Source organism: Emys orbicularis, chromosome 17 (genome assembly GCF_028017835.1).
Source record: "Emys orbicularis isolate rEmyOrb1 chromosome 17, rEmyOrb1.hap1, whole genome shotgun sequence".
Lineage (NCBI taxonomy): Eukaryota > Metazoa > Chordata > Testudines > Emydidae > Emys > Emys orbicularis.
Window position 1 is genome coordinate 5327946 of NC_088699.1, and position 25795 is coordinate 5353740.

At 41.9% G+C, this 25795-nt stretch overlaps 1 protein-coding gene across 5 annotated transcripts; it reads left to right on the forward strand.

Annotated features, from left to right (window-relative positions):
• Window positions 1-1658: 1658 nt before the first annotated feature.
• Window positions 1659-23121, forward strand: RAD51C (RAD51 paralog C). 5 transcript variants are annotated; one of them, XM_065418246.1, is made up of 10 exons: window positions 1659-1821; window positions 3989-4247; window positions 4526-4692; window positions 5343-5476; window positions 7925-8056; window positions 11355-11421; window positions 15450-15510; window positions 18805-18865; window positions 22112-22243; window positions 22449-23121. In XM_065418246.1, the coding sequence occupies exons 1-9, from the start codon at window positions 1704-1706 to the stop codon at window positions 22214-22216; spliced, it is 1104 nt and encodes a 367-aa protein (XP_065274318.1). In that variant the 5' UTR covers window positions 1659-1703; the 3' UTR covers window positions 22217-22243; window positions 22449-23121. The 5 variants fall into 5 exon arrangements, 4 of the variants coding, with proteins under 4 accessions (XP_065274318.1, XP_065274320.1, XP_065274317.1 ...); XM_065418248.1 differs by lacking the exon at window positions 18805-18865; XM_065418245.1 differs by lacking the exon at window positions 22449-23121 and having other exon boundaries at window positions 22112-22442.
• Window positions 23122-25795: the final 2674 nt, after the last annotated feature.

Genomic DNA, 25795 nt, shown 5'->3' on the forward strand with positions numbered 1-25795 from the left:
TACAGTAAACGTACAACATACAGTGCTATGTGCACAAAACGGGGGGTCAAGCGAGGTGGGGCGCAGCAGTACACTTTAGCCACATTTCTCTGGCAGCGTCATGATTTTTCAAACTGGGTCTTTCATTTTTTAAATACAGTATTAAGCGGAGCCTCGCGAATCAGCTTGCAGAACCACCGCCTAAATTCCCAGTCTTCCAGCTTGCAAATATAATTATATAAATGTACCCCCCACCATACAGCACTGCCTGCATCAGAATGCAGAGATACAAAAATAACCGAGAAATATGAGCTGCTCTCATTAATCTCAGTGGGGCTGTTAACTTTTAAACCTATGGTAATTTACACGTCTACATTGTTGAGATTTCAGCACGAACAATTAGCTCAATTAGGGCAGCGGATCGAGACTGGGATATTATTCTGAGGAGAGGTTTCTCATACCACTACTTTTATTTTCCATTGTGACCCCTGATCCCTGGAGATATGTCACCTCAAGTCCCCACTGTGTAATTGGCTGTTCACAATAGTCATGGCGGGGTTAAATTAAAATTTCTGACTGATCAAATGGACTTCCCAGCCTGTGAGGGCAACTGTAACATTATACTCAATTAAACACAACCAAATTAAAGTAGCTGCTTGTCTGTAGTCTCATGTCTCAGACAAATCCTGCAATTCCTGGGCTGTCCTTATCTCTCTCTTGGAAGATGAAGGACTAAATGGAGAAATAATTCACCTCTCAAATCTTGTATTCTGATCACACTTCCTTGCCCTATGGGCACAGAGATTATAAAGCAAGCTCTAAAGTCTGCTATACCAGCAAAGATTTGTCTCTCTTTCAGCTATATGTGCCCTGACTCACAATGGAGTCTGGACTAATATTACAAATGCCAGTCTCTCACTCACAGAAGCAGCTACAAATTTTGTTGCTGATTGAAACACATGTCTGAGGTAGATAAGAGTGCAGTGCCAGGGCCCAACATGTAGGTTCAAGTAGGATAGGTGACTAAAGCAATACTTCCACCCCAAGCATTGTGATACCATGAGTCCACCCACTCTAAGAATGTCTTAAAAATCATACTTTAAAAAAACATAACATGTTTGGGGTTCTTGTTGTTGATCATTGCTTATACCAGAGCTGAGGAACTTAGCTCTTCACCTCACCTCTTTTCTGCACTGCTGCACATCTAGCTACAAAAGATAGATGATTACTATTTTAATTACAATGGTGCCCATGATTTGCTAGGCGCTGCCAAGACAGCCCTTGCCCCTAGAGATTATTATCTAAAAAGGACAGAGCACAAACACCGGTTGGGTGAAAGGGATATGTCTCAAAAGCTGGGGTGGGGGGCGGGTAGAGGGCTGGGGGGAAACAGCACCTAAGGCTGCCCCTCTTTCAGGGGTGCCCAACCTAACCTTGGCACCTGACCTGGGACCCGCTATATACACCCAGGCTGGGGGAGCCAGTATGAGCCAGCAGGCTGAGTGCCTCATGGCTCGCACCGTGCGCCCTCCCCCGGCTGTAGAAGCTCCCTGCTGCCCGGCCGCAGTCGCTAGCCGGGGGCCGAGCAGAGGGAAAGGATTTAGGGCCGCAGACAGGGCAGCGCTGGCGGGATCCCGGGTCGGTGGGAGGGGACTGGCCTGGGCGGGGGCGGAGGCGGAGCCCAGGCCTAGAGCTCTGGAGGCTTTGGGCCCAGCCTGGGGACCATGCAGCGGGATGTGGGCAGCTTTCCCCTAGCCCCGGGCCTCAGGGCTAAGCTCATCGGAGCCGGGTTCCAGACGGCCCAGGAGCTGCTGGAGATCGGGCCCTGCGAGCTCAGCAAAGGTACCGGACTGGGACCCATCAGGGGAGGGGTCTGGTTTATCCCCCGCCAAGGCCCCGACCCCACGTCTCAATTGCTAGGCTCTAGCCCAGCGGCGGCGCTTTCCCCCTTCGCACCCCCACTGCCCCTCCTCTTTCCCAGGCCAGGCCTGCACACGCACCGACTGCCCCTTCCCAGCGGACCCGGACCGTCTACCCACTCTATAGCTTCTTCTAAAGCCCCATCTACGCCCCCACCGAACCTCACCCCCTGGCCGTCGTTCTCTCCCCAAGACCCCTTCCTTACTGGGGTGCTGGAACAGTTTTTATAGTGGGGGTACGGAGAGCCAAATTGTAAACCCTGTATATAATGGAAACCACTTCAATCCAGGGGTACAGCAGCACTCCTAGTTCCAGCACCTATGACCCTTACCCTCTACCTAGGCACATTCTCATCCTCCCCAAGACCCTTCTCTACAGGCCAGGTGCCATGCTGAGCCACCCCCACCCCCAAGCACCCCTCTAGCCAGGGACCTCCCCACTTCTCTAGTCTTGGGAGCTTTCTCTCTTAGGTACCATAGGCTGGGATTCCCCTCATTGTTCCATCCCCAGACACCATAGCCCAGGTTTCATCTTCAGTCACTCTGCTCCCTATCTTAGGGCTTTTCTTGGGGCTCCTTTCAATGTCCTCCCCCAATTCCCCCAGTCTGTACTGTGATTTTGAGCATTGATTATTAACAGAGCTCCCCTGCCTACATGGGAAACCAGGCTAGCACCTTGCTGGTAAGAATGGGGTTTTAACAACTGACTAGTTTAATTAATTAGTTCATGTGTATAAAGCACTTAACTTCAGCAGTGCTCGCCTCAAGTACTGTGGTTGGACTCCCTGAGAGGAGGGTCTTATCTCATCCAGTCTTCATGCAAGTCTGAAGAAGTGAAAGGAAAACGTTTTCCCATGTTTAATTATTTTTACCTATACTGTATCTCAGTAAAAAGGATCTGACTCTTTGACAGAGGATCCTGCTTTTGCTGAGAACTAAATGGAAATGAGACACTGAGAAAGGAGAACTGTAACAGGTTACCCCCACACATACACATCTCAGGTTCTAAACCAAGTAAAGGGGTGTGAAATTGGTTACAAAGGAACTAGAATAGATCACAAGAAACTAGAATAGATCTTCCAATCCACTAAGATAAATGTATGAAATATGTTATCTCAGCTTTTATCTTTTCTCATTTCTCAGATCAAAGTGAAATAAATATATCTGTAGTTGGTGGGCAGTTTATATATATTTATCAGAAATATTAATGTATCTTGCATTGTTCCACTACTGTGTATAACTTCACTTGGATTTGAAATAGGTCTTAGGCCCTTGAATATGCTTCTGTGTTATTTGCTGCTTATGACCACTAGGTGTCACTATAATTTAGTTAAAACTACTGTGATTCTGAAGCCATTAACCAGAAGATGTGTTTTTCAAGTGAGCAGTAATTGACTACATTAGTCCCTGATGATATGACAACAGGGAATTTGTCTTCCCAGGTCCCATCCAAATCTATGACATAGGTCACTTCTGGTCTCTCATTTGGAGGTCCCTTCTTTGGCATGCACACTCCCACCTGAACTTGAACAAACCACATTAATTGCTGTTGGAGTCACTTCCTTTGTGTTTGATTCAGCTCCTACGGATCTTATTAGTGGAGTCATGTTGGTATGATGAGCTTCTAGTGGGATAGAAACCGGTAGTCAGTCGCTTTTCTGGCCGTGATGTGAACCTTTATCTTCTGAAAAAAAAAATCCTGTCATCACCAAAAGAGAATGAATATTAAAGAAAGCTGGTGTTAAGTGATTGGAAGAAGAAATTTATGGTCTGATTTTTTTCAGAGGGGCTGAGTGCCTGCAGCTTCCATTGACTTCAGTGGGATTTGTGAGTTCTTGGTACTTCTAAAAATCAGGCCACTAGTTTTTATTCCAAAGATGGAGACAAATAGGTCAGCATGAGTAGTCTGTTTCCATCATTACTCCAAAAATATTAATACTTTTTGGCAAGTCTTTTCAAATGTTGTTCTTAATTGCAGAGCCTATAAATCCAGCAGAAACGGTCTTCTCTATTTATACTGGGACCTGTTGTTTGTAAAAATAAACTGTCCCATGCTTTTTTTTTGTTTTTTTGTTTTTTCCCCCCTCCAGAAATTGGAATCTCTAAAGAGGAGGCACTAGAAACCTTGCAAATTGTAAGAAGAGAATGTCACAGTAATGCAACAAAGACTGCTGGTGATCCGGAAGCTGTTGGGAAGTGCACAGCACTAGAACTCTTGGCACAAGAACAGGCACAAGGCTTCATCATCACCTTTTGTTCAGCTTTAGATGATATTCTGGGAGGTGGTGTGCAACTAACAAAAATCACGGAGATCTGTGGAGCACCTGGTGTTGGGAAAACCCAGTTATGGTATTTTATTTGTATATTACCTCTGTGCAACTAGGGATTTAATAATACTGATTGTAACTATGGCCAAAGTCCTTTATTCTTGTTGTTATGGCTGCAACCCCAGATTCCATGGTGTATTACAGAAATATCTTGATACTGGTAATATCTCCTGCTCAGTTTACCCCTCACCAGAACTAACTGTCACTTTAGAGATAAATTGGGAGTGGGGGATTGTAGATAATGACATATTATTATTTAATTATCGTTCTGTCTTTAACTCTTTTTGTTTCTTCTGACAGTATGCAGCTGGCAGTAGATGTGCAGATTCCAGAATGTTTTGGGGGGCTTGCTGGAGAAGCAGTTTTCATTGATACAGAGGGAAGCTTTATGGTAGACAGAGTGGTAGACATTGCAACTGCCTGTGTTCAGCACTGCCAGCTTATTGCTGAAACACATCAGGAAGAAGGTATATTACCAAGCCGTGTTCCTTTCAGCATGGTAGGCTAACAATCTTATACTGGTGTATGTGCAAAACTAATTAAATGTAGGCAAGTTGTATTGCATTTAAAAGGTTTATTTTACATATAGATAGCTAGGAGGACAAGTTGTCAAGGTGTCAGGTCCAGCAGCCTTGGCATATGAATATTAGGACCACATTGAGCAAAGAACTTGTTGATGTTTAACAGATTTGAGCGGACACCTATATCACATGAGTTAGTACCCACACATTAAATATTGTCTGGTTAATTTTGACTAATGTCATTTTGGTCAGCTGGCTTGACAGTTATATTACTGAACAAAATTGTTTTTTTTTTTTTTAAAACTTAGTTATTTTTGCATCAGTCTTCTCTGCAAGTTTCAGTGAATGTGTGTGCATATCCTGAGACAGCTTCTGATACAATTTCTAGAAGGTGATTGTGCTGCCCACTTTCAAGCCAGATGGAAAGGAAATTTCCTTCCACTTTTAATTGTTGACCGATAACTTCCTTTTCCTTTTTTTTACAAATTTTCAAATGTTGTTTTTGTTAGGTGCTGGAGACAGGGGTTGGAGGAATGATGAGAGTAATAATGTGTTGAGCACAGATTTTTTTTTTTTTTTTTTTGTCCCCCCCACAGACTTTCAAAAATCCCTGGAGACTTTCTCCCTTGAAAGTATTCTTTCTCATATCTATTACTTCCGTTGTCATGACTACACAGAGCTGCTAGCACAGGTCTACCTCCTCCCAGACTTCCTTTCAGAGCATTCAAAGGTAAGGGTTACTGCAGACTTAGATGAAAGATACCTTACGTATTTGGAGATGTATTGAAGACATTGAGGGTTTGTTCATTGGTGTGAGAAAAGGTTGATCAATCTGAGTTTCCAAGCAGACCATGAGCCTGGGAACTGAGATTTGGCTGCTGCCTAACCTCAGATGTAAAAATCTGTGCTTCTTTCTCTCTCAGCTCTTGCTACCAATTTCCTCTTCCTAATAATTTCCTTCCTTTTAACCTGCTTAATCTCCATCCTAATGCTACGACTCTTGAGGCACCACACCACAAATACTACATTTTCTTAGTGCAACAGGTGCCCTTGGAAAATGTATCTCTAGGTCATGTTTGCATTTCATCAACATGATGTAATGATGCCAGGATGACACAGTGCCAGTTTTCTCCCCCAAGGACAGCATCCATCACCAAAAGAACCTATCAGCATCATGGCAGCCAGAGGCTGACTCTTTTCTCTCTCTCAATTCATTTTCTGTTGCTATGAGCAACTTGAGCCTGCAGCTTAATTGTATAGTGGACAACTGTTGAAAAGTTGCCTAGGTTCTGAGTGTAACAATATTGTAATGCAGATTTCTTCCACCTCCTTTCAAGATGTTTAGATTCTTCAGGGCAAATCTCTCCCCAGCAAGCTGCTCTGTGACTCCGTGTAACAGAGTACAAATGACTATTGTTTAGGAATGTTATCCAGGATACAGGTTGTATCTAATACTTAATTTTCCATTTTTGGATGAACTTTTTAGTTTTAGTTGTACTTGCCTCTGATATTGCCCTCTCTTTGCCAGGTACTAAAGGTTCCTTGTTGTGTTGGCCACCCAGGAGAGCACACAGCCTCATTAGCACATTGGCAAAGGGCTGCTATTCTGTTGTGCCATCTGTGCAGATTATTGATGCTTGGCTTTGAATCTGATATTCTGATGGTTGGGAACTACAAGACTCTCTGGTGATTTCTTCTCCAGCCTAATATGTGACCTAACAGACAGTTGCAGTGCCATTTTGTGTTAAAACTGGCCCAATCCCTCCAAGCAGCCTCAGAGCTAAGACACAGCCTGGGAACTCCAGAACAGCTCCTAACTTTATTTTGTATTATGAATGACATGGATCCTTTTTTCAGATACACTGCTGCCCACCAAGGCTAAGTTACCTCCATAGGTACTGTCTACACTACAGAGAAGACTATGATTTATAGGAATTAAAACAACTTCAGCTTGAATGGGTTAGCCGTGGTGTGGACAGGGCAACTGTTATCAAGATTAGGTTATTGTCTATTTTGAGTGCCTTAAACCCACAATTCTGCTAATTTTGTAACAAATGCAATAGAAAGAAATCTGGTGAGTTACCATCATACCTCAGTATCTATTAATCGGATAGGCATGTAGATGGGGTAATATGACTTGCCTTTCTAGTATACTGAATTATTGTACTGTTAAACTGATTTGCTCATTCCTGTAAGGGCAGGAGTGAATTTTATAGCCAAATATGAGGCACCAGACAGACACTTAGAATCTTATGAAAGAGAATCCCTGGGGAAAAATGAGAGAAAGCAAGGGGGTCTTGTTTTAATTCTGATGATTTCAGCTCCACCTCCCATTTAAAATTCTTCTTTCCTGTCTGATTCCCAGTGCCGTTTCCCAAAGTGACATTTGCTGCAGGATTGTACATTCCAGCCCTAAAGCTATTTTCCAGTGATGTGTTAAATCAATAGTACAACAACAAGGTTTTCCCATTGTAATTTTCAAGCTGTTGCCTTGCCCAGTAATGCAAGAACTTGCAGAATCCCATGATTCTGCTGTTTTAGCAACCAGGCACTTGAACAATACAAGACTACCAGGTCTCCCTCCTATACTTGAAGCAGTTTTGGCCATCATAACAGCTATTGCAAATGAAGCTGGAATAAATCAAAATCCTCATCTGCTATGGATGGTGATGAGCCCATAGCAGTGTTTGTATTCTAGTTTTAGCTAATGAATGCTCCAAAAGAAACTGTTCAGCAAAGCAAACATCTACAGGGGAGACAGACACTGGACTCCATAGCGCAGTGCCTGGTATATCTGTAAATTTCTGTTAAAATCCATGTTTCCAAGCTTGATCTCTGCTTACAGCCTCAGTACCTTGATGAGTTACCTTAACAGTGAAGTTCATCCTGTTCTTTTGTGAGGGTGAAATTAAAATAATAGGAATTAAAGTTGAGGAGGCTGAAAAGTAGTAACTGATGCTTAACTTTCTCTTCTCCTGTTTCCATTCTCAACCACTAATGTTGTCCAGCTTTTTATCTTAGTGTATTATTGGTTATTGGACACATATAGATAGCAAATAGAAGATTTTAATTATTTTATATGAAATAGATTCTGATACACTTGAAATATTCTGTTGGATGTCATCACTAGTTTATAGAATACAAGCTTAACACCATTTTTTTTGCTTTCTATGTTTAGGTCCGATTGGTTATTGTGGATGGAATTGCCTTTCCTTTTCGCCACGACTTTGAGGACCTCTCACTGCGAACGCGGCTTCTGAATGGCTTAGCACAACAGTTGATCAGCATAGCAAATGCTCATAAATTAGCTGTGAGTTTGGGTGTGAGTTGAGTCAAAGGAGATGCAGTTTTACAATACGCAAAGTACACAACAGGACTCTACTAATGCGGTTATCTATGCCTGAAAACAGCAAAATAAAACTGCAGGCATGCAACTGAAACTTGTGTTTGCCTGTTAGCAGATACAGTAGCTGGATATTAACAACCACCTGTTAATAGCAACATTTTGCTGGAAACCAATCCTGTACCATTGACTTTAATGTTAATGGAATTGGATATTAGCAGTGGTATACCGCTTATTCATCATGTTTTTTTGGAAGAAAGCCCCCAGCTGCAGGCAAGTTTGTGAGGCTGCAGCCAGGGAAGGAAGTGCTGGTTCGTGCTTTCCCTGGCTGCAACCCTGCAATTCTGCCTGCGGCCAGTGCTCCGCATGTCCTAGAGCTTCCTTGTGGGGCTGCAGCTCTGCTAACCTATCCTGTGCAAAGGACCTGCACAGGAGCTCTGGGCTGGGAGGGGAGGTTGTGGGCAGAGCAATAACAGGGTGGGGAGGGCTGCAGCCCAGATGGCATAGCTGCACAGTACCTCTCCCTGAGCTGTGCCCTGCTGGGGGGCTGCTCCCAGCGAAGGAAATGCTGGGACATGCTCAGCCCCAAGCACCAGAGAGTGCAGAAAGAGCACCCTGGAGCTCCTTGAGCCCCTAGCATCTCCACTCACCATAGAAAGCCCCAGTATCTGGGCTGCAGCTCCCCTCCCCACTGCTGCTCTGCCCGCAGGCATGTTTGTGGGGCTGCAGCCAGGGAAGACACATTCCAGTGGTGCCTTCCCTGACTGTAGCCCTGCAAAGCTGCCTTCCGCTAATTAGCAACAACTGGATAATGGCAACTTTTTACTGGCATCTGAGAGATTGCCAATAAGCAGAATCTGCTGTAGAAAGGACACGAACCAAAGGGTGGACAATTAGATAGTCTTTCTCTTGGACTTGGCTACACAAGTAAAATTGACCTGAGAAGTATCTTATGAATCTACTTAGTTAAGTGATCAAATACCAATTTATAGAAGCCTATATTATTTTATACTTTCTTTCTTCGTGCCTCTTGGTTGGGGTAGGAATTTTAAATATGAGAGCAGATACAATAAAACCTGCTGGTAGTGGAGTGGAAGTTCCATGGTGTTTCAGTGGACTTTCCTTTCTTATGCTCTCTGCTTACAGTGAAGTTTCACTTTGCTACAACTGGTTTTCACTATGCTTGCTAGTGAGAGGACTATTACTGTCTTTCCGCAGGGATTATCATCTCCCCTCTTCTCTGCTCTGGCTGAACAGTAGAAGAGAAATTGCTACTAACCTGTGGAAGGAAGGGGCAAAGACACACAAAGCTGACCACGCCCTCTCCATCTGAGGGGACCGAAGTGGTGCATATGCCTTGTAGAGAGGGAGGGGGTGCAGAAGAGAGTCTACCACCATCATTAGTAAGGTCAAGAGGGAATGTTTTCCCATGGCATCTGTTTTATGTTACAGTGAAACACCACTTAAAGTGAAGTTCTTTTCACAGATGTTTAATTCTGCCCAGTTGAACTGGCCTTTTGTCACTGGTAGCGTCTCTTATTAAAAACATTTAGAAAAAGGAGAGCTAGAGCTTGTGCCTTCAGCTTCTTCTCCCCACATGTGTGCACACATTTAAATAAACTAGGAATCCTTAAATTGTCTTAGATTGGGCCTGCTGGTTTAGAAATAACTACTGTTTTCATGAAAGGACCACATCGAGGGTGGAAAACCACTTTCTTTGCTGTGGTTTGGCTCATTGCTCTGGCATCCATGGAAACCCATAGTTTCCAGCCTGTAAATTGTTTCTGCATAATTTATCCCAGTATGAAAGTCTGCAAATGTGCAGCCATCTAGCCAGCAGATGGCACTCAGGAGCTACAGCTAAATATAGGGGTGTTTTTTGAGATCTTACAACACAGAGAAGCATTGTTCAGGAATTAAAGCTTCCACAGTCTCAAAATGGTGCTTGTCCACACAATTGCCAGGTGATTTGATTCCCTGTCATCCAGACTGCTGTCATGCAATTGGCTTTTGTCTGTACTGCTAAAAATAAATCCTCCCCCGTGTTTCCTTAGATAACTACAGGAAGGAAAAGCGCATAACTGCATTCTGCCAGTGTAACACATGTGTGCCAGCTGGTGACAGTAAGCCACACACATGAATTATGAAGGGCTTTCCTTCATGTGTAGGTACCAGGGGATATATGTATTCTGTAACTGTATTTTGTACACCTTTCTCTTTATTCCCATCCAGCCCATACATTAGTTGTCTTGTGAACTTGAAAGAGAATAGCTTTCATCATATAGGTCTCTTTCCTTCACCCAAATGATACATATATATTTTGTTTTATTGAACAGGGAAGCAGTACAGCACAAACATCCCTTCCTAAAGAAATGATAAATCACAATGTATAGGAAATCGTCTAATGAATTAACTAGTCAGGCAAGAATTGCACAGCAGTAATAAAACCAAACACTGAAAGACCTTGGATTTGGGATAGGTGCTGTTTTTTTTTTCAGTAAACTGAAATGAATATGACAATGAAGAAAATCTGCAAAATTATCAAATCTAGTGTATGAAGTCAGCTGTTACCTCTCTTGCTCCTTTTTTATCTCTTCCCCACCACTACCTCCATTCTACCAGGAATCTAATCTAGACTGTCTGTGATCCGCCTACGAAGATTCATGCTGTAAAAACACTCCCCCACTCTGTCTGTTCTCTTGCGTATTGCTTTGTATTGTACCTACTTGCGCATTTTTAGACTAGAAGCTGCAGGGATTCTGCTAATTGCAGAGCACATGCACACTTTGTACATCACTGTGTACATTTATGGCACATTGGGTGATGTCTACCCCTTTGCCAGAGGGCCTATGTATGTGAATAATAGAATTTGTGTGAACTACTGTTTAGATGTCTGTGTAACGTACCAGCTTGTAAGATGTTTGGGCATCTAGGATGAGGAGAAGGTTTAGCTTTAGAGCTACAGTCCTGAATGAGAGCAACCCCCCCCCTCCCTAGAAGACTGAAAATATTTTTGCAGAGTTCTACTAATCTGCTCTGGATAGTGATACCGTAAATGTTCCCAGCCTCTCTTTACTGTGCAAAAGTCCCATTGCAGTCAGTGGGAGTCTTGCTTGAGTAATAATGGCAGCATTAGATTATTAATATAGCTTTTCTTGATGCAGACTTGGAAAATCATTTTTTTTCTTTTCTTACATGACAGTTTCCCTGTATTTTTATTGTTTCCTTCTCTTCTCTTCTCCCCCCCCCCCCCATTCCCCTTTAGGTAGTTTTGACAAATCAAATGACAACAAGGATTGGACAAAGTCAGTCCATGTTGGTACCTGCTTTAGGTAGGTGTTTAGCCAGCAAGTTGAAAATTATATTATCCTTTGAATGTTTGTTTTTCGTGAACAAAAACCTGAAAATGTTGGCTGTAATTTCTGTGGCTGCAGGAAAATGCTGAGTATTGGCAGTAAAATTACCTGAACCTGTGATGACTTAGTGCTGCTGGTGGAGAGACCTGAAATACAACAAGCTATATTGTTTTCACTACAGGCCTCAGCTGCTGCTATTAAAACCAATCCTACGATCAAATATGGCATCTGAGATCCCAGCCTAAAAAAGGATTTAATTTTTAACAATTTTGTTTTGAAAGCGATGTTTTGTAACCTTTTAAGTTGCAGATTGGGAATGTTACTAGTTTGAGCCTTTGTTAGGACTCCTAAATTTGACTGAATTGCTTCTTGAGGGAAAATAGTATAGATTTGCTGCTTTATTAAATGGGTACAGTAGCTAGTTTCCAAAATCTGAAGCTAATGTCTTGCAGCATGTCCCACAAAGACATAAGGGGTAATGGCCCCACCATGCTTTCATTTTCTTCCCCTACAATTGCCTGAGAACTTCCCATCCACACCCCTAAATATATTCAAACACAGTGGCAAAGTAAACCTTTGAAACTACTCATTAATAGTTTCTAAAAGTGTTTCAGATTTGGTGCACGCATTGGAACTATCGGATAACCTGTCCTTCACCCTGTGTAATCATGAAGAGGTGGGGAGATTCTGTGTGGGGCACTCTACTTTGATTTATCCTATAAGCAGAGTAAAGATACCCATACAAATTACTCTTGTGTATCCCATAAGCAGGATGATCTGTATGGGACTGTCTACTGTGTTTACAGGGCAGACTGGAACAGTTTGCCTGAAGGATGGAGATTTGGCCTAATTAAGCTTTAAATTTCCTCTTTCTTGGTTTATGTTGTAAATATATTTAATGTTGTAATTAGACAGGGAAACATTCTCTGCATACAGCTTCACCTTCTGTGAATCAAGTAATGATTGTCTTGATTATTTGAGGAGGGAGAGGCGGGAGGGAAAGATGTTCCCAATGAATGTTCAGCCCTTGAACCGTTTGGCACAGAAGTAAGATAAAATGAACAAATACAAGGCATCTCCTTGGACAACATTGGATTTTGAACTGTGCATGCAGATAAAGACCTTGCTTTCAGTATCTGACCCTTTGTCGTCTTTACCTCCTGCTCTCAGCTGTATTCATTATTTTTGGCAGCCTTTCTGGCTTCAAAATGAATTAAAGCTAATAGATTTAACCTTGTTTAACAGCCAGTGTTTGGGAAAACTGCTCTGTTTTACTGGGGTCATAGGGACAGTGAAGAATGTGAAAGAAGTCCATTTAGGTGATATTCCCAAGGTGTCACGAACTGTCTTGCGCACAGTTTTGAAATTAAGGATTTTTTGATGTGACATAGCCTCCCCATTGCAGAAGACATAAACTGTATGTGACTCTGCCCTAAATATGTGTGCAGCTTTATAGATTTGCTAAACTAAATTGCATCTCCTGCTACAGTGAAGGTTTGTCCTCAGCTGGTGAAATATTCAGGCTAAGAGGGCCTTTGCTCAGCCACATTTCAATTTTAAGCAACTGCAGCTCAGAGGCTGAGGATTCTGAAGTGGCACAAGGCTGTGTGCAATTTGATTTGTATTTACTTTGGAGATCCACCTATTTTAAGTGTTGCATTGGAGAATTAGGAGAGTGATTTGAAGGCCCTCTAGATCAGTGGCTCTCAACCTTTCCAGAGTACTGTACCCCTTTCAGGAGTTTGACTTAAAACTACTTGCTTACAAAATCAGATGTAAAAATACGAAAGTGTCACAGCATGCTATTACTGAAAAACTGCTTACTTTCTCATTGTTACCATATAATAATAATATAATAAATCAATTGGAATATAAACGTTGTACTTATATTTCAGTGTATAGTATATTAGAGCAGTATAAACAAGTCATTGTATGAAATTTTAGTTTGTACTGCCTTTGCTAGTGCTTTTTATGTAGCCTGTTGTAAAACTCGGCAAATATTTAGATGAGTTGATGTACCCTCTGGAAGACATCTGCGTACCCCCAGGGGTACGTGTACCCCTGGTTGAGAACCACTGTGTAGATGGTACATCTATGGCAATGGTCTCATAATGAGGCTAAAGTAAACTTGTTCCTCAAATGTTGATTACAGCCAAAGAATGATGGCTTGTTAGCATCTAATCTATTTGTATCCAAGTCAGCGATTTTCAGCCCTGCTGCCTCTGGTTGTCTGTCTTCTGTCTCCCCCACTGAATGTTGTTTCATTGATTAGTAGGCCCTAGAAAATCTCTCTTAAGAGTTCACAAGAGCTTTAATCCCTAAAGTGTTATTCGGTTTCCTAGTGGAAGGGAAGCCCTAAATTATGAATAAAACCCAGATGCTGGAAGGTATTAAGGCAGGAGCTTTCTGGGAAGGGGGCTGCTTTCTTTCCTACTGCTGAGAGCTAAGATGGGTGTCCCTAGACATTTTTATGTGGTATACTTATCCATTAGGTCCAATATTAATCTGCAGCCAGTTTAACTCAGAAGCATCTCATTTTGTCATTTTTTAAATTAAATATGCATGGAAATGTTGTTAAAATGGAAATTGCACCCATTTGTAAAACTCCTGATCTGACCTCCAGTTGAGAACCATGTCCAAGAAACACAACCTTAAATCTTGCGTTAGCATGATGGAGTGGGGCCTGGCAAGTTGCCTTGACAGCCTAGATCAGGGGTCGGCAACGTTCGGCACGCGGCTCGCCAGGGTAAGCACCCTGGCGGGCCGGGCCAGTTTTATTTACCTGCTGACGCGGCAGGTTCGGCCGATCGCGGCCCCCACTGGCCGCGGTTCGCCGTCCCGGGCCAATGGGGGCGGCGAGAAGCCGCGGCCAGCACATCTCTCACCTGCGCTGCTTCTCGCCGCCCCCATTGGCCCGGGACGGCGAACCGCGGCCAGTGGGGGCCGCGATCGGCCGAACCTGCCGCGTCAGCAGGTAAATAAAACTGGCCCGGCCCGCCAGGGTGCTTACCCTGGTGAGCCGTGTGCCGAAAGTTGCCGACCCCTGGCCTAGATGTATTAAGTGATTTAATGTGAGGATCTTTTATCAGAGTTCTATTGCTTCCCCCCTCTGTGTGCAGTAATGAAGATGTGATGGGATGGGACTGGTTACAGGTCAGAGACAGACAAATATACTGACTCGACTCAGAAGTTATGGGGTTGTGTTTGGATGAATAGCGTATGCTAGCAGTACTTAACCGGATGACTGCTTTAAAATCCAATCCATCTTCTGACTACAGAATGTCTCCTGGAACATACAAAGAAAAACATCTGCTCGTGCTATCTATAAATTGATTCACACTTCAGCTCATAGTCAGATGTGAACAGAAATAATGGGATTACTTCCCTTGAAATGGGGCAATTGCCCCAATTTCTCAAGTTTCTGAGCATTCTACTCTACTTCTTGAATAAGTCAGAAGAGGGCTCTCAGAAATGGAGGATTTAGCCTAATAGTCTTAAACACTTTAATGGTCATAATATTCCCTTCTTATGATCCAAGATTTTGGGAGGAAAATAGCAAAGTTTGTGTGTTAACAAATAGAATTGAGAGCCAGATTATAACTGCCTTGAATTTAGATGCTGCCATATAACCACTATACTTTTTTCTCTAAAGATGGGAAAACTCCTCTTAGTCATACTTTCATGCTATCACTGGTGTCTGTTCTCTTGCTAAATGTATATAAAACCTTTTTCTAAATATAAAGGTATTGCTTCAATCTTAAAATCACACACACAAAAATCCAGGGGAGTAGATTTTATTCCTTGACCCTACAAATTGGTAAAATAATTAAGGAATCCTTATACACTTATTTCTGGGGGTATTGAGTCATATAACTTTTGTTTGTGTGTTCAATCATCTTTGTGGATGAATGAGTTTTTTTTATTTGCTGTTAAATGTATTGATGCTAATGCATTGTAGGAGACAATAAAGCAGCATGTGGGATTTTTTTTTTTCTCTCTCTTAGGGGAAAGCTGGGGACATGCTGCTACCATCCGTTTAATCTTCCACTGGGACAACAAACAGAGGTAAGTGAAAGTACAGGCTAGTAAATTTACAAAGTGTGCCTATTGCATCTTCTATTTGATAATCTATTTCAGGTTGAACCCAGCGGCCAAGTGGGATCTGAGTTTGATTTCAGGTCTTGGTCTCCCATTCTCTGGGCTGGTAGGGCCCAGGAATACTACAATGGTTACTAGGTCAGACCATCAGTAGGATGGTCACCTTTCTGACAAACTCCTCCCTCCCCATGTGGTCAGCATGCTGCAGCACTACACTGTCTTTGACAGGATGTCATGTAGCATCAAAATATCAGTCTGGTGGCATCAGCTTCAAGAGCAATTTGGAGACTGATGGATAATAAAAAACTGTACTTGGCATTTACAGCTCTCTTCATCCATACACCTCAAAAAGCTTCACTAAATAAGGTAGTGGGGCGAAAACAGTGTTCTTGCACTTCTAAGGTCTTTTGACCTCATGCATGGTATGTGTGAGATCACGCCACATGGCAGATGCCATATTATCTGAAATGCATAGTGGGGGTGGGGGGCAGTGTGTGACACCAGCAGGGTAGGATCACGCCAGTGGGGGGCCGACAGGAGTAGAGTACCTGTATTTAAAAAAAAAAAAAAACAGGACAAACTTTGCAGGTGGGGAAACTGACGCACAAAAGTTTTATGTGATTTTGGGCAAGCCGGTGTGTACAGCACTTAGCATAGGGGTTCTCAAACTTTATTGCACCGTGACCCCCTTCTGACAACAAAAATTACTACTTGACCCCAGGAAGGGGGACTGAGGCCTGAGCCCACCTAAGCCCCACTGCCCCAGGTGGGGGGGGGGTCAAAGCCAAAGCCTGGGTGGTGGGGCTTGGGCTTTGGTTTCAGCCCCAGGTGGTACGGCTCAGGCTTTGGCCCCGGGTGGTGGGGTTCGGGCTTCGGCCTTGGGCCCCAGCAAGTCTAACACCAGCCCTGGCAACCCCATTAAAATGGGTTCGTGACCCACTTTGGGGTCCTGACCCACATTTTGAGAACCACTGACTTAGCACAATGGGGTCCTGGTCCATGACTCGGCATTACAGTAATAAAACTAATTAAGAATAAGATCTTCTGCCTCCCAATCCCTGGCCCCATCCATTGGACCATTCTGCCTCCCAAAGCAGGATCTCCCTACTAAAAACTGAAGCACCCCTTTCCTTTCTGAAGAGCTCCCTTTAGTTCTCCTCCTGACAGATGGTGGGAAATTGAAGGGGAACCTTCAGGGCTCAAAACAAAGAGGGTGACTCTCCCCCCCCCCCCCCCCCCCGAGCAGTTCGACTTTATCTTTCTGTCTGCTGCAATGTGACTTCCCCCGCCACCACTTCTTTTTTCCTTCCTTCCTGTATGTTCCTAGCCCACTTCTATCATCTGCTCGCTTGACTTTGTCTTGCACATAATATCAGTGTGTAGATATAACTATGGCAGCATAAAACCTCCCTTCTACTCCCTAATCCTCTGCAAACAATGAACAAACTAGACCAGCTGTTGGGATTTTGTTGTTGTTTTTTTTAAACTGTGGAGAGAGAGCTGTGATTTTTTTTTTTTTCCTTTCTGCATTTGTGAGAGACATGGAGTGATTACACCAGGCTGTTTGTTTTGGAGTTAACTTGACATCCCTGATCAGCCAAAAAGACCCTTAGGAAGAGGGAAGCTGCATCAGCATGTGGACTCCAGATGGAACAAAAGTTCTTAATCATAAATACTCACTGAAAATAAAGTTTGCAGTGACATTTTGACTGTGAGGCCTACCTCCTTCATGAACCCACTGGAACGATTGAGGTATATTTAGCAGATAGAGAAAGCAGAAAGGGTCAATATGCATAGAACAACATTCTTCTTTACCTTTATATATGGCATGCATCTCCTTATGAGTGATCTCCAAAGCTGCTACAGTTTTGAGTGCTATTGACTATTTTAGACATGCAACAAACAGCAATAAACAAATTCTGTTGTATCTGTAAATGATCCAGATATAGCTAACAATCCTTGTTTCTGTAGCTGTTATTGTGGAGCTCATGTGACTGCTAGAGTGTCTTCCTGCCTTGTCCATTATGCTTTGTTTAAACATGATACCTGCCTCTCTCTCCACCCTGCCAGCAATGGAAATTTCAGTGCTTAATTACAGTGGGGTTTGTTGCTGTGAGAACAGACCCAGTTGACTCAGAGGCAGCTAGCAGAACTCCAACTGAGTGCCATAAAAACATGGCTTATGCTGCTTGAGATTTAGGCTATTTTGTAAAGTACAACCCACACTTAAATGTTCTAAGGAATTCCCTATATAGTTAATATGAAGTGGCACTCTTCCTCAGGCTGTAATTACGTGCTCTCTAATAGAATGGCACCTAAGGGAGAAAAAACAACAACCCTAAAAATAATTAACAGGATCCTTGGCAGGGTATCACAGTTTGGAAGGTGACAAATTGTTGCAAGGCAGAACCTTTTCCTTATGTTTCTCAAGGGAGGGTATAAGCTTTGGGGAGGTATGCATTCACAGGGCTGGTGGGACAAAATCTCTTGCTGTTCAGATATTTTCTAGTTATTTTTTTGGTATTACAGTGGTACGTAGTGGCCCCAGCCAAGATTGGGGCTCCATTGTGCCAGGCACTGTACTAACACAGTACAGAGATAGTTACTGCCGCAGAGAGCTTACAGTCTAAATAGACAAGAATGACAAAGAGTGGGGAAGGGAAACAGGCACAGAAGGAGTAAGTGATATGCCTAAAGTTGCATAGGTTAGTGGTATGGCTAGGAATAGAACAAAGGTCTCCTGTGTCCTAATCCAATGCCCTAGCCACTACATTATATGTATAAACCTGAGAAACATCTGGGAAAAACTCCTTGCTTGTTTCCCAGCTTGTTGGAATGTACTAGATACAGTTAAACCTGTCTTTCAGCTGTTTCTCAAGGCGAAGTCTATTGCTTAATGAAGTAGAGTAGAATTGTACTCAATGTCTTTCCGAAGTGAAACACTTCCATTATTATCTGCATAGGGCCAACAGCACCTCATGTACATATGAGTAAGGAAGCAAGGTCTCCGCCCTAAAGAGTTCACAATCTAAATAGACAATGTGCTATGCACCCAGAATTCCCATTGAGAACAGTGCTGAAACTCTTGAAAATTTAGGTGTTTTATTTAGATACCTAAATGGGAGCTGTTGAATGTGGTGCTCTTTTGAAAATCTGGCCCTAAAAGCCTAAAGTTTGCTTTATATTGCGCTGTGAAACATTGCTAAATCTTTTAGCAGGGTATATTTGCTAATGCTAACAAAACCTGTTTTGTTTGACCAGGTTGGCAACATTGTACAAATCACCGAGTCAGAAGGAATCGACCATACCTTTCCATATTACAGTTAGTATTCATTTTGGGGTGAAGATTCAGTGATGGGAGGAGGGGTTTATCCAAAAGGAAGCTTGCAGAAGGTGTGTCTACAGCTCTGAGTACACAATTTGTTCCTTTAGAACACTGAGTGCAAGACAATACTCGAGGTAGCCACATTCATACAATGCTGAGTGACAAATTACATATTGTGATATTCGCCTTTATGAAGTGCTAGTAGATGTACAGATCCAAAGCACTATATAGGTACAAAGTAATAATATTATCTAAGTTCTGTTCAGATTAAATGAACTCCAAACTCATCTCTTCAGTTATCATTTAGGTAGCTACATGTAATAATTGTTTGTCACAGGTGCTCATGGTAACATGTTGCCATAGCATTTCTTGCAGATTTTTAATGGTGTCCATAATATCTGAGGTTTTCATAGTGAACAGAAATCAAAGATTTTGTTCATTTAATTTATAAACCTTGGAAGAAAAAAAGTCATTTAAAACATATCTTAATCCTCTAGTCATATTTCTAGGTGCCTTTTCCTGTCAGATTTATTTTGTAAAATAAACCACTTCCACTCCATCCCTCCATACAATCTGAAAATGTGGCTCTCTTGAGTGCAGTTATCAAAGATTGGTTGAAATTTTAGATTATCCAGATGTTGTCCTTTAGTCTTGTTGAACTTCTTCAGCATAGATTTCAAAGGATAGATAAATTCCATGAGTGATAAATTCTGTATCTATTTCTTCCATTAAATTCAGGTTTGGTGGTAGCCATCCTATGTACCCATTCTTAAATATCATCTTAGTACTTAGACATTCAATGCTGCAAAATATATGATAGAACATATCTGCACCAAGATACAAAAAGCTGGTCTTATAGGCCAGTTTCTCAACCTTTTTGATACCAGGGACCGTTCTGCTGCCTTCCTTAAATTGTGTCAGTGAGATCTCAGGGATCAGTGCCGGTCCACAGACTGGTCGTTGAGAAACGCTGTTATAGGCACTTCCATGCCTGTAAACAGACAGGCAAAAGGGTGTGGTCTGAGGCACAGGCTAGTAACTAGGCACTCCTGGTTCTGATCTGGACAATGACACCCCTCCAGGTTATTGGCAAGTCAGTTCACATCTCTGTCCCACAGTTTTTCCACTTGTAAAATGGGGATAATACTTAGCTGTCGCACAGGGGTTTTGTGGATTCATTAATTAGTGTGCTTTACATGTTCAGCATTACGTGCTAAGTGTTATGAATTTCAGCATGACATTTCACTTAACTTTCCCAGATTTTGTCACTTTGTAGTTTAGCAATGGGAGACTGACACAAAATCTGTAATTCTGAGTGGCCAATGAATGTTTAAGTTCTATGAACACAAGAGCTTCAGGTCTCCAGGACTGGCGATGACATTCCCTTTTAACTGGTTTATAAAGTTAACTATCCTTAGTGATTCTCCTGTCTGTAAAATAGAGATAAATTAAAGAATAACTCACCGGGGCCACATTATCCCTGTCTAAAAGTACTAGCATACTTCATGAAGCTATACAAGAATGATAGCTCTTCTCTGATGACTGAAAAGCACGAGGCTGAAAGCCAAGTACCTTCAACACATGAACAAGGTATCCAAGAACTTCATACTTTGTCATGCCACTGCTTACATAACTAGTGGAATGCTTCACCTTGAAGTCTAGTGTGTTAGATTAAATGAATTCTTGGCTATAGGTCAATCTTTATGCTGAGGGTAAATGGCAGAGATTAGATGCAAGCAGCAGTGAAACACTAAACTTTAAGATTCCCCATTATACAGTTTAGAAGAACACTTGAGATGCTTAAAATAGCAGATGGATGGTACAAGTTCTGCCCTTGTGGGATCTATTATTATTTGTTCCTTTTTAATTTTATTTTTAAAAATAAAGTCCCAGTAAACTGTATGTAGTGAGACATTTAGAAATACACAAGAATCTATAGAGATTAGAGTTCAGTCAAAACCTTTTTACTGGCTTTGTTTCATGGATTGAATTGGTCTTGCGCATAGGACCCACTGGCATTTTATAAAAGTCACATACTTGATAGTAATTCTACCTGATTTTTCACACTGCACCAACCTGAAATGTCAATTCTTCAGAAATGCTCTCTACCTCTCCATGTGTCTCCCTGAGCATTCAGGATCCTGGCAGCAATTTTTTCTCCTGATTAACCCCTTTCCTTCTCCAAGGCCCTGCATTGTAGTCACAATCCTTCCATCAGAGAACAACTGTGAGAGAGTCAGCACTGACCCGTAACTATCTGGAGAGATCAGCATGAGATGCTTCCTGCATAGCATTGTCAGTCTGGAGACAGGAGGATAGAGAGCCAAATCCAGGGCTCCCACTTCATAGTGTATAATATCCCTTTTCCTCACATGCATGTGTCTGAAATAAGACACACACTTAACATAAAATTCATTTTATGGACCTTTATTATTTGTAAACTTTTTAAATCCAGAAATTCTGAACCGTGAGCTAATCCTAAAGCAAATGCCACTGATGCTAAACAAATTAATCCTCACTATAAGATCTCAATTTTTTCCCGTGTCTGTCTTTGGTTACTTCCACATTCTAACCCTCATTTGGGTTTTGGCAGATGAGGTACATCCCAGCATGCCCCATAAATCACAGTTGTTGGCCACAAGCGCTCTTGTTCCTGCAGTGATGATCTGAGCAATTTGATAAGACAGATTCAGATATGCTTTTCTGTAACAATGTGGTGTCTTGTTGCAATTTTCAGATTTAAAAAAAAACCCAACTTTTGTCCTGGGGTTTAAAAGTTCCCGTTTTTGAGTGCAAGTGTGATTCTAGCACTGAATCCTTCAGTGCTTGTGTCTCACTTCTGAGGGAGTTTTGCTTGAGTAAGAACCAAAGGATTTGGCGTTCAATAGGCAGTGTAAGTTAATTTACAAAGTAGCAGTGCTCCATAGCCATAGTGGTGATTAGTGACAAAAGGAAAATGATGGCCTGATTGGGGATAGGAAAATATCTTTATAAGCTCTCTCTTCTCATTTTACTTTTAGTTGGCCTGTAGGTGGAAGAACTTCCTTATAATTCTGATCTTAGCCTGGATTAGGAACACTTTAAACAACTTCTCTAAAATAAATGACATTTTTCTGACCTGATTCTGATGTTGGGTTGCACCAGTGTCACTCCATTAACTTCGAGTTACTCCTGATTCTCACCACTTTAATTGAGATCACAGTCAGGTCCAGTGTTGTTGTTGGTTTTGTTTGTATCTTACAGCCTCATGGCTTCCGGGATGTGCATCCTCCACCTCCAAGCCAGACCCCAGCAGAAGTTGAAATTAACCCTCGAAAACGGCCACGGATAGAAGGGGACAAACAATAGTGATACAAAGGATAAACTTCAACAAAGGTGTTACATATGAAAATGTTTGTACTATAAACATTGGTTCAACATCCAGGGGAGCCTGAGAGACTATTTTAAACCAAAACTGCTGTGTCCCAAATTACTTTAATATTAAACCCAGAATATCCAAGTTTACATAATGGCAGTGCCATTAAAATGTTTATTTTTATGACCTAATTTGGCTTTACTAATAAATGTTTTCTACAACCAGGGGCTTCAGCTTCTTTAGTTGAAGAATATTATAGCTGCTACTTGTATGTCTGAGCACGAGAGAGAGAGAAACACTTGCTCCATGGAACAATGGGATCCGATTCAGTACATCAGATGACAAAGTCTTGATCATGCATTCGCTTCTGTGTGCAGCTGAACTTCAATAGGGCTCCATGCAACGGTCTGTCCATATGGAACAAGCTGCAGGATAAGGGCCTCAGTCAATGGAACTGAAGCACCTGCTTAAAGATAAGAATGTGTTTAAGTGCTGTGCTAAATCAGGGCTTTAGCCCTTAACTACTGTGATGTCCATGTTGGAGACCAATCAAAGCTTTCTAACAGCTGAAGCATTTGTTACTGGCCATGGTCCGAGACAGCATACTGGAGCAGAAGGACATTGGGTTTTATCCAGTACAGCAATTCCTATCTTGGTGAATGGGAAACATCTGAGGTCTATCCAGCCATGTAGATTAGTCTTCAGCCTCTGTTCTATCTTTCTTCTAATAGAGGATTTAGTATGGTGATCCTAAGCACTAGGGCATGTTTTGTTTGTAGTCCTAATTTAATTTAGAGAAGAGAGATGGGTTTCTTAAAAGACAGCAATGTACTAGCAGCTCCAAAATCTAAACCGAAGGGAAGAACATAAATGTACCCACTGAAAATGCAGCAAAGATCTGGTCTCTCTCACAGAAAATAAACCTTGAATGACTGAATGGCAATTCAAAATATTAATTATTGCAAGAACATGGGGGGGGGAGGGGGGCTGGTTACCATAATATCTGTATGCATTTTATAAGGTTTAGATACAAAAGCAAATATTTACCACAAGGGGAGTATGTATGTATTACTTGACACCCTTGAAGCACAGAACTTGCTAACTTGATTGCTGGGGAAACCTAGCCAGCAGCCTAAATAGGAGATTCAAGTTGTGGGAGTCAGATATAATTTTTAATTTAGTAATTCATCCTAAAATTGACTTTGCTTTGAAACAAAATTCAGTGCTGAATGTGAGTCACAAAACCTCCTTTATTTAAAATGCTGAAAAAGAGAGTGACAGTGATTTCTGGATCATTATAGTGTTTAGATGTAATTTGCATAATACAATACTGAGGGAAAAATATTCAGGTGCCATCATGAGAATCAGGTATTGTCAAACTTAAAAATCCATGAATCAGGGAGAGCTATGTCGCAGAGGAAGAAAGACGGCGGGGCTTGTGACTCAGACAAACATTGCAATGCAGGAGACACAGGCAAACAAAAGGATTCTACCGCATCTGATGTCAGCAACCAAATGCTTCATTTGGGAATAATAGCTTCCTACGTCTTGCAGTGCTAGAGAAGGGGGAGTCTGACACAGTGCGCATGCCTGCTTAGCCACATGGAAAACTGCATTGATTAAGGGTCTTGTAGCACCATTTTTAAAAGCACTGGATTACTACTGATGTAGATACTGATGGTTGCTACTCTGTAAGGATATTTATGAAAAAAGTCTCTGTTTCAGTTAATTTACCTTATTCTAGTTTAAAGTGTGCAACAATTTCTCTATCTTCAAGGGGAGTATTTAAAGATCTCTCATATTTAATGCTAAATTCAGATTACTTATTTTTATTACAGTTATTACAGTAGCACTTGGAGACCGCACCTGAGACCAGGGTTCAATTATGCTAGGCATTGTACATAGAATAGTCCTTCCTCTGAAGAGCTTACCATCTAAATAGATAAGACAAACAAAGCATACCGGGGAAACAGAAGCACAGAGAGGTAAAGTGACTTGCACAAGGTCACACTGCAGATCAGTTGCAGAGTTGGGATAGAAGGTAGGTCTCCTAACTCTTAATGCAGTACAGTAGCCACTGGATCACATCATCCATAGCATTTTTCATCTAAAGATTTCAGTCAATTACAAATGTCAGTTAAGCCTTACAACTCCTAAACAATGTATTCCACCTTGTATTTAGGTGTGAGACTCTGAGTACGTTTCCATGACCTAGAGAAGAGTTCTGTGTAAGCTTGAAAGCTAGTCTCGCTCACTAACTGAAGCTGGTCCAATACAAGATATTACCTCACCCACCTCGTCTCTCTAAACTCCTAGGTGAGTCATTTCATCCCCATTTTCAGATGGGAAAGTTGAGAGGTAGAAAGATTAAATTGTCTAAAGTCACACAGTTTAACTAGCATCACTGGGAATAGAACTCAAGCCTCCTGACTCCCAATCTGTTCCTCTAATAATTAAATACACTCCCTCTGATTTTACAAGAATATATATTTACACTAATGTATTTTTATATTGTTTTGTTGCCTAAATATCAAGGGAGACCTGTTTGGTGTAGAAGTGTTCAGAACATTGGCTTTATGCAAGAAAATATAGCTTCTGGTGTCAACCAGATTAATTTTTTTTAGAAAGTGCATATTACATAAGGATAGCTTAAAGGAATACATTTTTGTTTTCATAACCGATGGATTTTGCACTGTTCTAAAAGGTGTCAGATATAATAATTTAGTGGCTAACAGAAGTCAGAACACCCCCTCAAGGCAATGTGGTCTTGTGAGTAGCTTCCACTGTTTTGGGTTGTTGCCCCTTTTTTTCGGGGGGGGGGGGGGGGAGAGGGAGAAGAGAGATTTCTGGAGTAAACCACACTGGTGTATGACTTCCACTGGGACAGTTACACTGTTATAGCTACACTAGTGAAAATGCCTGGTATAGGCTAGCCCTAGAGAGAAGGCTCTAATGGCTGAGATAAAAGTAGATGTAGTGGGCCTGATTCAATACTCCTCTGCATGAGAAACTCTGCTGGAGTCCATTGAGCTACTCCAGATATACACTTGTGTAAGTGAGAAAAATTTGCCCATTGTCTCACCAATTAACTCTCTGGTTATGTTTTTTTGAGTGTGTGGCTGGAATCCTTTGCACTTTGTATATTACTTCAAAGCAGCAGTGTGATTAAAAAAAGTGACATGAGGGAATTTTATGATTGCACAAATTAAGATACTAACCAGCCAAGTTTGCAGCATTGAATAAAACAAAAATATCAGCTTGTTTGGTTTGTTGCTTGAATGCCAGTCATCTCTAAATGCAGGAACTGTAAAGATGGGGCTGAGCTTACTATTATTCAGTTTGGCACTACCACATTAAACTTGCCTCTGGTGTGAGGAGCTATTGTGTTACCATAACAAAATTCCAATCTCTACCACAGGGTTTGGCAATAAGAAAACATGGTGACTGTGATGTGCCTTACCTAGCAGCAGAATGCTGCTTTGAAATTCTTTATTCTAGGAAGAGAAAATTAACAATGTATTTCCTCCTGACTCTAAGTGTTCTCTACTTTGAAAACAGCTTTTTTCATTAAG

Coding starts and splice junctions, on each gene's coding strand:
- RAD51C (XM_065418246.1), top strand. CDS start 1,704: ATGCAGCGGGATGTGGGCAGCTTTCCCCTAGCCCCGGGCCTCAGGGCT. Junction 1,822..3,988: donor GCCCTGCGAGCTCAGCAAAG/GTACCGGACTGG, acceptor TCCCCCCTCCAG/AAATTGGAATCTCTAAAGAG. Junction 11,422..15,449: donor CATGTTGGTACCTGCTTTAG/GTAGGTGTTTAG, acceptor TCTCTCTCTTAG/GGGAAAGCTGGGGACATGCT.